Source organism: Eriocheir sinensis, chromosome 2, assembly GCF_024679095.1.
Source record: "Eriocheir sinensis breed Jianghai 21 chromosome 2, ASM2467909v1, whole genome shotgun sequence".
NCBI classification, from domain to species: Eukaryota; Metazoa; Arthropoda; class Malacostraca; order Decapoda; family Varunidae; genus Eriocheir; species Eriocheir sinensis.
In genome coordinates this window covers 15,521,683-15,536,714 of record NC_066510.1, presented here as the reverse complement: position 1 = coordinate 15,536,714, position 15,032 = coordinate 15,521,683, and the positions used below count along the sequence as shown (strand labels likewise).

The following is a 15,032-nucleotide window of genomic DNA, read 5'->3' as shown; positions in this document are numbered from 1 at the left end:
AAAAAAGAATAAAGAAAAAGAAAGAAGAAAAACACACAAACGAGAAAGAGTGCAAAACAAAAGCCGCTGCATAATGAAGATGAAAAAAAAAAGATCTGGCCATTAGCGAAAGATGAAAGAATAAGGAAAATATAAAGAAAATAAGAAGCTTACTGAAGGGATATGAGGTGGAGGATCATAAAGGAAGGGAAAACAAATGTGATAAATAGATAGATAGAGAGATAGGGAAAGAGGAGGAAAGGATTAAAAATGACTTTATAAGGAAGCAAAGATGTTAAAAAGTAAGAAGAAAGCGATGCAATAAGTAATGAATGAATGAAGGAAGGAAAAAGACAAAAAAAAAAGATGGAAGGGCAGGAAGATAGGAAATAAGGAAGGAAGGAAGGGCGGAAGAAGGGAAGGGAAGAAGGGTTAATTTCAGAAACAGGGAAGGAAGGAGGGAAGGGAAGAACTAATCAAGGAGAGAGGATTGGAAGGAGGGAGGAAAGGAAATAAGGAAGGAAGGCAGGGAAGAAGAAAGACAGGAAGGACAGAGAGGGAAGGAGTTCAGAAGGGCAGAAAGATAGGAAAGAGGAAAGGATTAAAGGAAAAAGAGAAGGAATTGAGAAGGAGAGGAAGGAACGAAGAAAAGAAAGGTAAAAAGACAAAACAAAAAAATAACAAAGAAAACGACCTCACTCATTCACTCATTCGTTTTTAACACACACACACACACACACACACACACACACACACACACACACACACACACACACACACACACATCTCCCGCCAACACCCCCGTACCCCCACCCCTTTTACCTCCCCCCTAAAACACACACACACACACACACACACACACACGCACACACACACACACACACACACATACATACCTTGAGGACCCTGACGCTGAACCACACTTGGGGCTTCTCGGTGAAGGAGAGCGAGAGGCGGGCCACGTGCGGGAAGGGCGCCTCCATATCCAGGGTCGCCGTCACCACCACTCGCCCCAGCACCGCCAGCTTCTCCACACCCACGTCCAGTTCCACCCCCATCCTACTTTTCACCAGAGAGATATAGGATTATTAGAACATTAGAGCAACATGGGGATGGAGGGATGGAGAGGAAAATCAAGGAAAAGCAAGGAACCTCAACGCCCCAACTCCAGGCAGCTTCTCCACGCCCATCTTGCACATGCCCAGAGATAAGTAATACGATCATTAGAAGATTAGAGTAAGATGGGGATGGAGGGATGGAGAGGAAAATCAAGGAAAAGCAAAGAACCTCAACGCCCCAACTCCAGGCAGCTTCTCCACGCCCATGTTTAGCTCCACGCCCATGCTACACACGCCCAGATAGAGACAACTTGATCATTAGAACATTAGAACAAGATGAGGATGGAGGGATGGAAAGAAGGATGAAGGAAAGAAAAGGAACACCAACGCCCCATACCCCGCCAGCCTCTCCACGCCCATGTCGAGCTCCATGCCCATCCTGCACATGCCCAGAGAGAAGTAATACGATCATTTGAACATTAGAGTAAGATGGGGATGGAGGGATGGAAAGAAGGATGAAGGAAAGGAAAGGAACCCAAACGCCCCAGCACCGCCAGCCTCTCCACGCCCACACCCATGCTGTGCACCATCAGAGAGAGAGAGAGAGAGAGAGAGAGAGAGAGAGAGAGAGAGAGAGAGAGAGAGAGAGAATACGTTAGCAAAGAGGAACAGAACATTGGAACGAAGCACTTCGCCGTCTCTTTCGGCCCCTTAAACTCCCTTCTTTTTACGGGAGCAGTGCTTAGAGTGCTTTATGCCTTTCAAGTGTTTCCTTTGATGTGAAACCAAAAGAGCAAGATGCGGATGGATGGTTTGTGGAAGAGTTGAGAGAGATGGAAAACAAAGACACCAAAGAAAGGGAAAAACTAGAAAAGATGGACAAATAAAAGGAAAGAGATGTAGAAGAAGGGTGTATGGAAGAATGGAGAGTGATGGAATGCAGATAAATGGAGAGAAGGAAGGAAGGAGGGAGGAAATATAAAAAATGGAAAGGGAATGAAGGAGAAAGAGGAAATGGAGTAAAAGAGAAGAGAAATGGAAGGGAAAGGAAAGAGAGGGAGTGGAGGGAAAGAACCAAAGAGAAGTAAGACCAGGAGGAGGAGGAAAGGAGGGGGAAGACAGTGAATAAAAGGAAAAAGGAGAGATAGGAGGTAAAAGGAAGGAGGAGGAGGAGGAGAGGTAGAGGAGAAAAAAAGAAGAGTGAGGTTGCTAAAGCTGTGGGGAGGTAGATCTCTCTCTCTCTCTCTCTCTCGAAATTTACATAACACAGTAAGGCTGGAAACTCGGTAATCTCGGTGCGTGACGGTCGGAGAGAGAGAGAGAGAGAGAGAGAGAGAGAGAGAGAGAGAGAGAGAGAGAGAGAGAGTACAAAAAAGGACAAAAAATAATACTAACATAATTTTCAGGACACGTTTTCTTCAGCGCAGAGCTTAAGGAAAGGCGCGTGGAAAGTCAAATTGTAGTTCCTTAATAACTGCATCAAAAAGTTTATAAAAGAAATTTTTGTCTGGCTTCATTAGAGTGCGTTGCTATTTTCTTGTAGTAGTAGTAGTAGTAGTAACGCAAACAAATTAACATGTCTTCTAACACACACACACACACACACACACACACACACACACATAAGAGGTCACGTGCGAGTCTATACTCAAACACCTTTCGCTGACTACATAATGACTGTGCGTGTGTGTGTGTGTGTGTGTGTGTTAGATGGCATGCTAATGAGTTTGCCTAATACACACACGACCTCGCGTACACATACCAAAACCCTTACACACACACACACACACACACACACACACACACACACACACCGACCACTTACCCACCCAAGACGAAGAAGAAGAAGAAGAAGAAAAAGAAGAAGAAAAAAAGAACAAGAACATGAACACCACCTCCACCACCACCACAACCACAACCAACAACAACAACAACAATAAAAACTCACCCTTTCCCGCCTATTCTCGCCGCCAGAACCGCGGAGAACGAGTCAGAGTCGAGGGCGAGGTCACAGACGAGCGCTAAAGTGTGGGTGGGGGCGTGGGCCAGGCCGGGGGGTGGGCGCGTGGGGCAGTGGGGGCGGCGTGGGCAGGAGGGGTCGGTGGTGGCTGTCACGTCCCACGCCCGCACACTTCGCAGGACCGGAGTTCGATCACCAAGGCTCAGCTGCTTCAAAGATATGGTCTCTGTGGAGGTGGAAGAAGGCGGTGGTTAGGAGGTGAAGGAGGAGGAGGAGGAGGTGGAGGAATGAAGGGAAAGGATGAAGAAGAGAAGAAATTGAAGAGAAGGAGGAAAAGGAATGAAGGGAAGGAGGAGGAATGAAGGAAAAGGATGAAGAAGAGAAGAAATTGGAGAGAAGGAGGAAGAGGGATGAAGGGAAAGGATGAAGAAGAGAAGAAATTGAAGAGAAGGAGGAACAGGAATGAAGGGATGGAGGAGGAATGAAGGGAAAGGAAGAAGAAGAGAAGAAATTGAAGAGAAGGAGGAAAATGAATGAAGGGAAGGAGGAGGTGGAGAATGAAGGGAAAGGAAAAAGAAGAGAAGAAATTGAAGAAGGAGGAAAAAGAATGAAGGGAAGGAGGAGGAATGAAGGGAAAGGACGAAGAAGAGAAGAAACTGAAGAGAAGGAGGAAGAGGGATGAAGGGAAAGGACGAAGAAAAGAAGAAATTGAAGAGGAGGAGGAAGAGGAACGATGAAGGGAGGGAGGAGAGATAAAAGGAAAGGAGGATGAAGAAAAGGAAATGAAGAGGAGGAGGAGGAGGAGAAAAGAGGAAGAAAAGATGGAATGAAGGGAAAAACGATGAACGAAAGGAAGGACGGAGAGAAAGAACGAAGGAGGAGATGGAGGTGGAGGAGGAAAAATGAGGGAAGGAGGAAAGGAAGGAGAATGAAGGAAAATGAAAAAAAGAAAAAGAGCAAAGAAGGAAGGAAAGAGGAGGAAAAAAAAGGACTGGAAGAGGATGAAGGAGGAGAAATAAAGGGAATGAAAGAGAAAGAAAAGAAGGAATGTAGAAGAAGGAGAAAAAAGACAAGTAATTGATAGGGTAGAGAAGCAATGAATAAAGGAGGAGGAGGAGGAGGAGGAATGGAGAGAAAGGAGAAAGAAGATGAATAACAGAGGGAGAAGGAGGAAGAGGAAAGAGAGAAGCAAGAAATAAAAAGGGAAAGGGGAATGAGGATGAATGGAGGGAAAAGAAGGAATAAGATAAATAATGGAAAAGGAGGATGAATAAAGAGCAAGAGAGGGAAGATAAAGGAGGGGGAAAATAAGTGAAGGGAAGGAGAAGGAAGATATGTAATTGAGGAGGAGGAGGAGGAGGAGGAGGAGGAAGAAGAGGAGAAGAAGGAGGGGAAGAAAAATTATCCATAATCATCACAATTACACGGAAAGGGATCGAGAATGGACTGAAGGAGGGAGTGAAAGAGAGAAAGAGAGGGATGAAGGGAGGGAATGGGAGAGGGAGAGCGAGGAATGGCAGGAAGGAGGGAGAGGGAGGGAGGGACAATCATCACACCCATCATCGTCATCATCATCATCATTAACACGCACCACCGTTCCCGCGTAGGATAGGAGGAATTTAGGGTCATAAGACGAGAATTGGCGACCCAGAAGAGAGGTAAATGAATATAGATTATTAAATGGGGCCAAACTTAATCTGGCCTAACCTAACCTAGCCTAGCCTGTCTCTAACTTAACATTACCTAGCCTATTTCTAACCTAACCTAACCTATCCTATCTCTATTCTAACCTAACCTAGCCTATCTCAAACTAGCCTTACCTAGCCTATTTCTAACCTAACCTAACCTATCCTATCTCTATTCTAACCTAGCCTAGTCTACCTCTAACTTAACATTACTTAGCCTATTTCTAACCTAACCTAACCTATCCTATCTCTATTCTAACCTAGCTTTGCCTATCTCAAACTAACCTTACCTAGCTTATTTCTAACTTAACCTAACCTATCCTATCTCTATTCTAACCTAGCCTAGTCTATCTCAAACTAACCTTACCTAGCCTATTTCTAACCTAACCTATCCTATCTCTATTCTAACTTAGCCTAGCCTATCTCAAACTAACCTTACCTAGCCTATTTCTAACCTAACCTAACCTATCCTATCTCTATTCTAACTTAGCCTAGCCTATCTCTAATCTAACCTAGCCTAGCCTATCTCTAACTTAACCATACCTAACCTATCTCTAACCTAACCTAGCCTAGCCTATCTCAAACTAACCTTACCTAGCCTATTTCTAACCTAACCTAACCTATCCTATCTCTATTCTAACTTAGCCTAGTCTATCTCTAATCTAACCTAGCCTAGCCTATCTCTAACTTAACCATACCTAACCTATCTCTAACCTAACCTAGCCTAGCCTATCTCAAACTAACCTTACCTGGCCTATTTCTAACCTAACCTATCCTATCTCTATTCTATCTTAGCCAAGCCTATCTCTAATCTAACCTAGCCTAGCCTATCTCTAACTTAACCATACCTATCTCTAACCTAACCTAGCCTAGCCAATCTCAAACTAACCTTACCTAGCCTATTTCTAACCTAATCTAACCTATCCTATCTCTAACCTAACCTAACCTAGCCTATCTCTAATCTAACCTAGCCTAGCCTATCTCTAACTTAACCATACCTAGCCTATCTCTAACCTAACCTAGCCTAGCCTATCTCTAACCTAACCTAGCCTAGCCTATCTCTAACCTAACCTAGCTTTCCCTAACCTAACCTAGCCTATCCTATCTCTAACTTATCCTATCCTAGCCTATTTCTAACCTAACCTAGCCTAGCCTATCTCTAACCTAACCTAGCCTAGCCTATCTCTAACCTATCTTAGCCTAGCCTATCTCTAACCTAACCTAGCCTATTTCTAACCTAACCTTACCTAGCCTATCTCTAACCTAACCTAGCTTTCCCTAACCTAACCTAGCCTATCCTATCTCTAACTTATCCTATCCTAGCCTATTTCTAACCTAACCTAGCCTAGCCTATCTCTAACCTAACCTAGCCTAGCCTATCTCAAACCTAACCTAGCCTATATATAGTCTTCCCTAACCTGACACTTCAGCATATCTTGGTTTAGCTTAATCTTTATTCTTTTACTAGTTCTTATTTTCTTTCCTTCAGTTACCTCAGAAAATAATGGCGTGCATGTATGGGTTAACTTGTATTTTGCCTCTGAAACTCCATCTATAGGCTAGTCCTCAAGTGTTCATTTATCACGTTTTGCATCCAGTCCCAATCTCACTTAAATCTCCTCCTGCCTGTTATCCTCCTCTTCTCTCTCTTCTTTTTTCTCTCCTGTATCAAGCGTTCATATCTCTACTCCTTTCCCCTCTCTTCTCTCTCCGTATTTTGTTCATTTTTCACGTTTTGCCTCATGTCCAAATCTCACTTAAATCTCATCCTGCCTGTTATCCTCCTCCTCTTTTCTTCTCTCTCCTGTATCAAGCGTTCATATCTCTACTCCTTTCCCCTCTCTTCTCTCTCCGTATTTTGTTCATCTTTCTCGTTTTGCCTCATGTCCCAATCTCACTTAAATCTCATCCTGCCTGTTATCTTCCTCCTCTTCTCTTTTCTCTCCTGTAGCAAGCGTTCATATCTCTCCTCCTTTCCTCTCTCTTCTCTTCTCTTTCCGTATTTCGTTCATCTTTCATGTTTTGCCTCATGTCCCAATCTCACTTAAATCTCATCCTGCCTGTTATCCTCCTCCTCTTCTCCTGTATCAAGCGTTCATATCTCTACTCCTTTCCCCTCTCTTCTCTCTCCGTATTTTGTTCATCTTTCTCGTTTTGCCTCATGTCCAAATCACACTTAATAATTATCTCATCCTAACTTATCCTCCTCCTCTTCTCTCTCTCCGTTTATGTTTCCACGGTAGCTCATCTTACTACTCTTCATTCCCTTTCCTCCTCTTTCAGTAAGGCAGCCCCAACCACCTTGAGAGACTTTTATAACCCCGTCACATCATCTCTAGAACTCACAGGCCATACACTATTCATCTCTCTCGTGGCCTTGCTTTGGTATGTCCCGTCAACACACACAACATATCACTCTTGTTTTCCTTTCCTCCTCTTCTCTTCGTAAGGCCTCCCCAACCACCTTGACTTTTATAACCCCGTCACATCATCTCTTCAACTCACATCCCATACATCATTCATCTCTCTCATGGCCTTGCTTTGGTATGATGTTTCCCCGTCAGCATACATCTTACCACTCTTGTTTTACTTTCCTCTCAGTAAGGCTCCAACTTCCACATTTCGGGGGCCAAGTGAACACATTTGGCAAGCCTTTCGTAGGAGTTGGGGGCTTTACCATTGGGGTTGGGGGGGGGGGGGTAGTTTTATGACCCTGGTGGTAGAGTAACAAAGCATCTGTATACCATGAGAGTGAAAAAAAAAAAAAAAACACGCTTGAGAACCCGATTGATCTTGTCGGCCTTTGGAAAGAGTTGATGTGGGAGGCGGAAGTGTCTGATAATAGGCTACATATATGGCGACTCTTCTTATTTCAATCACATCATCCTTATACATGCATGGGAGATAGTCTTATGACCCTAGTGATAGAGCATGGTAACCCAATTAATCTCCTTGTCGGCCATGGAAAGCTTTGATGTGAGAGGCGGAAGGAAGCGTTTGAGAATTCATATACGGCGACTCTTTCTTATTCCTGTCACATCATCCTAACATATGCATGGGAGATAGTCTTATGGCCCTAGTGATAGAGAAATGAAGCCTCTGTATTGTGAAGCGAAGAAAACACGCATGAGAACCCGATTGATCTCCTTGTCGGCCTTTGGAAAAAGTTGATGTGAGAAGCGGAAGGAAGCGTTTGAGAATACATATATGGCGACTCTTTCTTATTCCTGTCACATCATCTTTATACATGCATGGGGGATAGTTTTACGACCCTAGTGACAGAGTAATGAAGCCTCTGTATTGTGAAAGGAAGAAACAGAGTAATGAAGCCTCTGTATTGTGAAAGCGAAGAAAACACGCATGAAAATAACATCATCCTTATACATGCATGGGGGATAGTTTTACGACCCCAGTGACAGAGTAATGAAGCCTCTGTATTGTGAAAGCGAAGAAAACACGCATGAAAATAACATCATCCTTATACATGCAAGGGGGATATATAGTTTTACGACCCTAGTGACAGAGTAATGAAGCCTCTGTATTGTGGAGCGAAGAAAACACGTATGAGAACCCGATTAATCTCCTCGTCGGGGTTTGGAAAGAGGGAGGCGGGAGCGTTTGAGCACACCGAGTTACCGACCTTCATGAGATTTCCGTATTCCTGTCACATCATCTCTATATACCACAGCCCCGTCACGCACTACCTCACCCCTTCACCTGCATACCTTTTAATCCCTCCGCCTACCTCTTCTCTTTTTGGCCACTCTATTCAGGAGCAGTAAGTAGCGGGCTTTTTTTTTCATTATTGTTTTCTTTTTTTTTTTTACGCCCTTGCACTGTCTCCTCTGCTGTAAAAAAAAATAAAGCTAGTTTGATTTATTTCTACTGAGTATTTCATTGAGGTCAAGTGCACAGCTGTTTTGTGTCCTCATCGTAACCTAGATAATTATGTCTGAAATAAGGGTACCATTTTTTCGTACTTAATTTATATGCAAAACCTCCACCGATCGTCTACAGGTGTTTCTTATGTATTTTTTTTTCATATATACTTAGTTTATATGCAAGACCTTCACTGATCGTCTACAGGTGTTTCTTATGTATTTTTTTTTCATATATACTTAGTTTATATGCAAGACCTTCACTGATCGTCTACAGGTGTTGTATTTTTTTTCATATATACTTAGTTTATATGCAAGACCTTCACTGATCGTCTACAGGTGTTTCTTATGTATTTTTTTACATATATACTTAGTTTATATGCAAGACCTTCACTGATCGTCTACAGGTGTTTCTTATGTATTTTTTTTCTTCATATATACTTAGTTTATATGCAAGACCTTCACTGATCGTCTACAGGTGTTTCGTATGTTTGTTATTTTCATTCATGCTGAACACACACACACACACACACACCTGCCTTTTTTTAACCTATTCGTTCCCTAAATGCGTTTCTTAATGGTGGTTTCTTGTAGGTACGCGATCTCTACGTGTACCTACCTTCCTTCTGTTAATCTTTATTGTTTGTTTGTTTGTTTGTTTTGATAGCGCTACCTGTTTATCTATCTATCTATCTATCTGACCTACCCTAACCTAGCCTAATCCTAATCTAGCGTAGCCTTTTCTACCCTACCCTAACTAACCGTATCCTAACCTAACCTAACCTACCACACATACATACATACATAGATACATACATACATAGCATATATACCTACCGACCTACCTACCTATCTATCTCTCTATCTCTCTACTTACTAAACTTACTTAAATTTACTTACAAATACTTACCCATCTGTCTACCTACCTACCAGTGTATCTATCCACGTATGTACCTATCTATCTATCTATCTATCTATATTTATCTGTCTATTTCCCTCCCTTACTTTCTCTAATTTTCTTCGCCAATAACAATAATTAATTTCTCTCTTTCTCCTCCCTTCACCCTTTCACCTTTGCAAACTTTAATCCTCGCCTGCAACAGCAAAAAAGACGAAGAACAAATGAGAGAAAGAAAACGAGAGAGAAAAAAAAGAAAGTATCTCATTCACGTTAAAGAAGAGATAGGCTACTGTTATTACGTTTTCAGAGATAGAGAAAAAAGAAAGAAAGAAAGTGAAATAAAGTGAAATATGCGTAGCGGAGGAGAAGAAATGACGTAACGACGAGAGAGAGAGAGAGAGAGAGAGAGAGAGAGAGAGAGAGAGAGAGAGAGAGAGTTTCTCCTTTGAGTTCATTCGTCCAAAAAGATTGCGAAAAGGAGGTTTGATGCAGTCGGTTTTTCATCTCGTTTAGCGAATGGCGAAGAAGAGGAGGAGAAGAAGAGGAGGAGGAGGAGGAGGAGGAAAAAAAGAAGAGGAAGAAGAAAACTAAACTGATGGTGAAGACGGAGTAGGAGGGAAAGAGGAGAAAGAGGAACACAAATAATAAATAGAAGAAGAAGTAGAAGGAGAAAAGTTAGAAGAAAAAAAAATGAAGAAAAGGCATTACGAAAAAAAAAAGAAAATGAAGAAAATTAAAATAGAGAAGGAAAATAAAATATAAAAGATGATGAGGAAAATTTGACGAGGAAAACGAAAAGTAAAAAAGAGAATACAAGAACGATGAAGACAAGAAACGAAAAAAAAAGAAAAAATTAAAACAAAAGAAAACGAAGACATAGAAAAGAAGAACACCACCACCATCACCACCACCACCATCAACAACAACAACAAAACCAAAAACAAATCCAAGAAAAAAAAATTAGAGCAAGAAGAGGAGGAGGAGGAGGAGGAGGAGGTGCTGGAGGTGGTGGTGGAGGAGGTGGAGGTCTTGTCTTCTAATGATTTTCCAGACTGTCCTAATTCTCGTGTTGTGGGGGTGGGGGGTGGAGGTGGTGGAGGTGATGGTGATGGTGGTGGTGATGGTGCTGGAGGTGGTGGTGGAGGTGGAGGTCTTGTCTTCTAATGCTTTTCCAAATTGTCCTAATTCTCGTGTTGGGGGTGGGGTGGAGGTGTGGAGGTGGTGGTGGAGGAGGTGGAGGTCTTATCTTGTAATGGTTTCCCAGACTCCTAATTCTCGTGGAGGTGGAGGTGGTGGTGGAGGAGGTGGAGGTCTTGTCTTCTAATGATTTTCCAGACTGTCATAATTCTCGTGGGGGGGTGGGGGTGGGGGTGGTGGTGGAGGAGGTGGAGGTCTTATCTTTTAATGCTTTCCCAGACTGTCCTAATTCTCGTGGTGGTGGTGGTGGTGGTGGTGGGGGGGGGGGGGCAGGTGAAGCACAGGTGAGGTACACAAACACTTCACCTGGCGCACCCAAGCAAGGTAAGAACGAATAATAACAAACAAACAAACAAACAAAACAAAATGAAAACAAGCACTCTTTTTCCTTGAACTCATTATTCTCTTACTTCTGTTCTCCTCCTCCTCCTCCTCCTCCTCCTCCTCCTTGTTATATGTTTTTTTTCTCCCTCTTGTATACCTCCTCCTCCTCCTCCTCCTCCTACTCTTCCTTACTTTCTAACACCATGCTCTTTCTTTCTCTCTTATCGCTTATTCCTCTTCCTATTTACATTTTTTCCCTACATTTTTCTCTTGTTTATCCTCCTTCCCTTATGCTACTACTACTACTACTACTACTACTACTACTACTACTACTACTACTACTACCACCACCACCAGCACCACCACCACCTTCGCTGCGTACTCGCCTTCAATAAACATTAATAATAATAAGAAAAAAATGGACTCGCAACGTACTCAGCATGCCGAGTCTCTTTACCTTTAAGAGTCCGGACTCCGAAAGGGTACAGGTGACTCACTTTCACACGCACACATACGCACGCACGCACACACTGTCTGTTTATCTATCTTTCTCTCTAAGTACCTATCTATCTATGCAATCTATGTAAGTCTCACCGAATACTGTATTTTTCGACACTGAACTCCCCTATCTGCCACTTCCCCGCCCAAGCATACAATGTCTAGTTCATCGTGTGTTTGTTTAGCTTCATGGCACAGAGGAAAGGTCAAACTACCAGAAGGGTCATAAAACTACCCCTGGAAACGCCCCCAAACTCCTACGAAACCCTTGTCAAATACGTGTGTGCTGGGGCGCCGATATGCTTAATTAAGAAAATGACCCTTGTGAACACCTATGCAAATCTATGTAAATCTATGTCAATCTCTCACCGAGGAAGACTAGTTTGGCCTCTGCAAGTCTATCGATCTACCTATCTGTCTGTCTATCTATTATTCCTAGTCTCGACGGTAGGGTTTGTGAGGCCTGAATATCTATGGAAATTTATGTCAAGCTCTCACCGAGGAAGGCTGGTTTGGCTTCAGCGAGTCTTGGGTCGAGCGCCGCCTTGACCCGCGCGAAGATGGAGGCGGAGGAGAACACCCACCAGCGGTTCACGAGGAGGTTCAGCCACTCACAGCTCTCGTCCGCCTGCAGAGCCCGCCGTCTTGAGAGCCTTAGAGATTCATGCCTGTGTGGAGAGAGAGAGAAAGAGAACAACAATTAGATCATGAGAAGATGACTAAAAAGGAGAAGACGAAGAAAAAGGAGGAGGAGGAGGAGGAGATGATGATGACGAAGAGGAGGAAGAATACGTAGAACAAGAAGAATAAGATGATACAACTAGAAAATAAGAAGATGAAAAAGAACGACGAAGACGAGGACGAAGAAGAAGAAGAAGTAGAAGAAGAAGAAGATAAAGGGTTCCTGAAGCCCTGCCGTACCCATACTTAACTTCTAAATCGATGCAGGAGGTCTTTAACAAGAGTGAATTTAATAAGGATCTGATGGCAAAAGAGCAGCGGAGACCTCACATCAATAGGCTTAAGCAAGCTTATTTACCCTTTGACGAAGACCTTGAAAAATAACTGGTATAGGAATAAGGAGGAGAAGGAGGAGGAGGAGGAGGAGGAGGAGTACAAAGGAAAAGCAAACAGCAACAGACCTCTTGGTCCTAACTAGGCTGTTTGTTCTTGCTACCATCTACTCTAATCTACGAGCTAGAGAGACAGGACAGCAAAGATGAAGGCTCCTCCCCTCCCACCAGTACAGAGGAGGAGGAGGAGGAGGAAACATCGAAGCATGGAAATGCAGGCAACAGAAAGCCTATTGGCTCATTACGAGATTGCCCGCTCTGGTGATTGAATGTGCTCGACAGCCACTTGGTTCCCGCAGAGCAGATGAAACCACCTCGATATTCAGTGTACTCCTATCGCAATGAAATTACGGTCGATTCGATTTTTGAAGGAGTTGATGGTATTCGCATTTACTACTTCTGAGGGAAGATTGTTCCAGTGGCTGATGACTCTGTTTGAAAAGAAACTCCTGCCAATGTCTGTGCTACATCGATTCGATTGAATGGGTAAGCCATTATTTCTAGTTCTTGAGTTTGTTTGCAATTCAAAGAAAATTGAGTGATCGACGTCGTTGAACTTTTTCAGGTACTTGAAGACTTGAATCATATCCCTTCGTAGTCGCCTTTTCTCCAAAGTAAAGAGATTAGGTCGCTTGAGTCTTTCCTCGTATGGTTGAGCCCTCAAGGTTGAGATCATTTTCGTGGCTCGTCGTTGAGCTCTTACCAGTAATTTGATGTCCTTTCTGTAGTTATGAGACCAGAACTGCACCGCATACTCGAGATGCGGTCTTGCTATGTAATTATACAAGGATAACATTACATCTGGAGTTTTACATTCGAAGTTCCTCGCTATGAACCCGAGCATAATGTTGGCTTTGTTATATGCTTTCTTACAGTGATTCACGTATTTCAGGTCTCTGCTGATAGTGACTCCAAGGTCCGTTTCCTCCTGCACCGCCTGCAGAGGTTTTCCATGCATGATGTAGTACGTGTGGTTACTATTTCTGGACCCAATGTGCATGACTTTGCACTTGTCAACACTGAAGGACATTTGTCACTTTTCAGACCATTCGATGATTTGATTAAGGAGGAGGAGGAGGAGGAGGAGGAGGAGAGAGAGAGAGAGAGAGAGAGAGAGAGAGAGAGAGAGAGAGAGAGAGAGAGAGAGAGAGAGAGAGAGAGAGAGAGAGAGAGAGAGAGAGAGAGAGAGAGAGAGAGAGAGAGAGAGAGAGAGAGAGAGAGAGAGAGAGAGCGCGCAATTGAGACAATCATAACAGAATGAAGACGGACATCAACTAGTTAGTGAAGCAGGAAAAAAAATGAAAAGGGAAGACGAGGAAGATGAAGAATGGCACAGACAACTACAGGAGAAAGAGGAGGAGGAGGAGGAGGTGGAGGAAACATGGAAATGCAGGCAACAGAAAGCCTATTGGCTCATTACGAGGTTGCCCGCTTTGGTGATTTAATCTGCTCGACAGCCACTTGGGGCCTGGGGAGCAGATGAAAGCACCTGAACATTGAGGAGCAGATGAAAGCACCTCGATATTGAGGAGCAGATGAAAGCACCTCGATATTGAGGAGCAGATGAAAGCACCTCGATATTGAGGAGCAGATGAAAGCACCTCGATATTGAGGAGCAGATGAAAGCAACTCAATATTCAGTTTACCCCCGACGCAGCGAAGTGACGGTCGATTCTATATTTGAAGAAGTTGATAGTATTCGCATTTACTACTTCTGAGGGAAGATTGTTCCAATGACGGATGACTCTGTTTGAAAAGAAACTCCTTCCGATGTCTGTGTTACATCGACTCGACTGAATGGGTAAACCGTTATTTCTAGTTCTTAGGTTGGTTTGCAGTTCAAAGAATTTGGAGTAATCGACGTTACTGATTTTTTTTCAGATACTTGAAGACTTGAATCATATCCCCTCGTAGGCGTCTTTTCTCCAATGTAAAGAGATTGAGTCGCTTGAGTCGTTCCTCGTACGGTTGAGCCCTTAAGGTTGGTATCATCTTCGTGGCGCGTCGTTGAACCCTTTCCAGTAAATCAATGTCCTTTCTGTAATTAGGAGACCAGAACTGTACTGCATACTCGAGGTGCGGTCTTACCATGGAATTATACAAGGATAGCATCACGTCTGGTGTTTTACACTCGAAATTCCTCGCTATGAACCCGAGCATAGTGTTGGCTTTGTTATATGCTTTTTTACAGTGATTCGCGTGTTTCAGGTCACTGCTGATAGTGACTCCAAGATCCTTTTCCTCCTGCATCGCCTGCAGAGGTCTCCCATTCATGATGTATGTGTGGTTGCTATTTCTGGACCCAATGTGCATGACTTTGCATTTGTCAATATTAAAGGAGATTTGCCATTTTTCCGACCATTCGATAATGTGATTGAGGTCTTTCTGAATGATTTCGCAGTCGGTCTTTGTGAGGGCTTTTCCCCCCACCTTGGTATCATCAGCAAATTTCGATACTGTGGATTTCAGTCCTGATTCG

The 15,032-nt window shown here is 43.3% G+C and overlaps 1 protein-coding gene across 12 annotated transcripts in view; it reads right to left on the bottom strand.

The window, feature by feature from the left end:
* LOC126999964 (uncharacterized) overlaps positions 1–15,032 on the bottom strand; it is a 96,752-nt gene that overhangs the window by 18,308 nt on the left and 63,412 nt on the right. For 11 of the 12 annotated variants that reach the window (XM_050863320.1, XM_050863251.1, XM_050863272.1 and 8 more), the window contains 3 exons: positions 11,979–12,148; positions 2,986–3,223; positions 876–1,041 (listed from right to left, as the gene is read on the bottom strand). In XM_050863320.1, coding sequence (XP_050719277.1) covers positions 876–1,041; positions 2,986–3,223; positions 11,979–12,148 — 574 coding nt within the window. The remainder of the gene's footprint in view (positions 1–875; positions 1,042–2,985; positions 3,224–11,978; positions 12,149–15,032) is intronic. The other variant, XM_050863262.1, reaches the window with a different exon arrangement.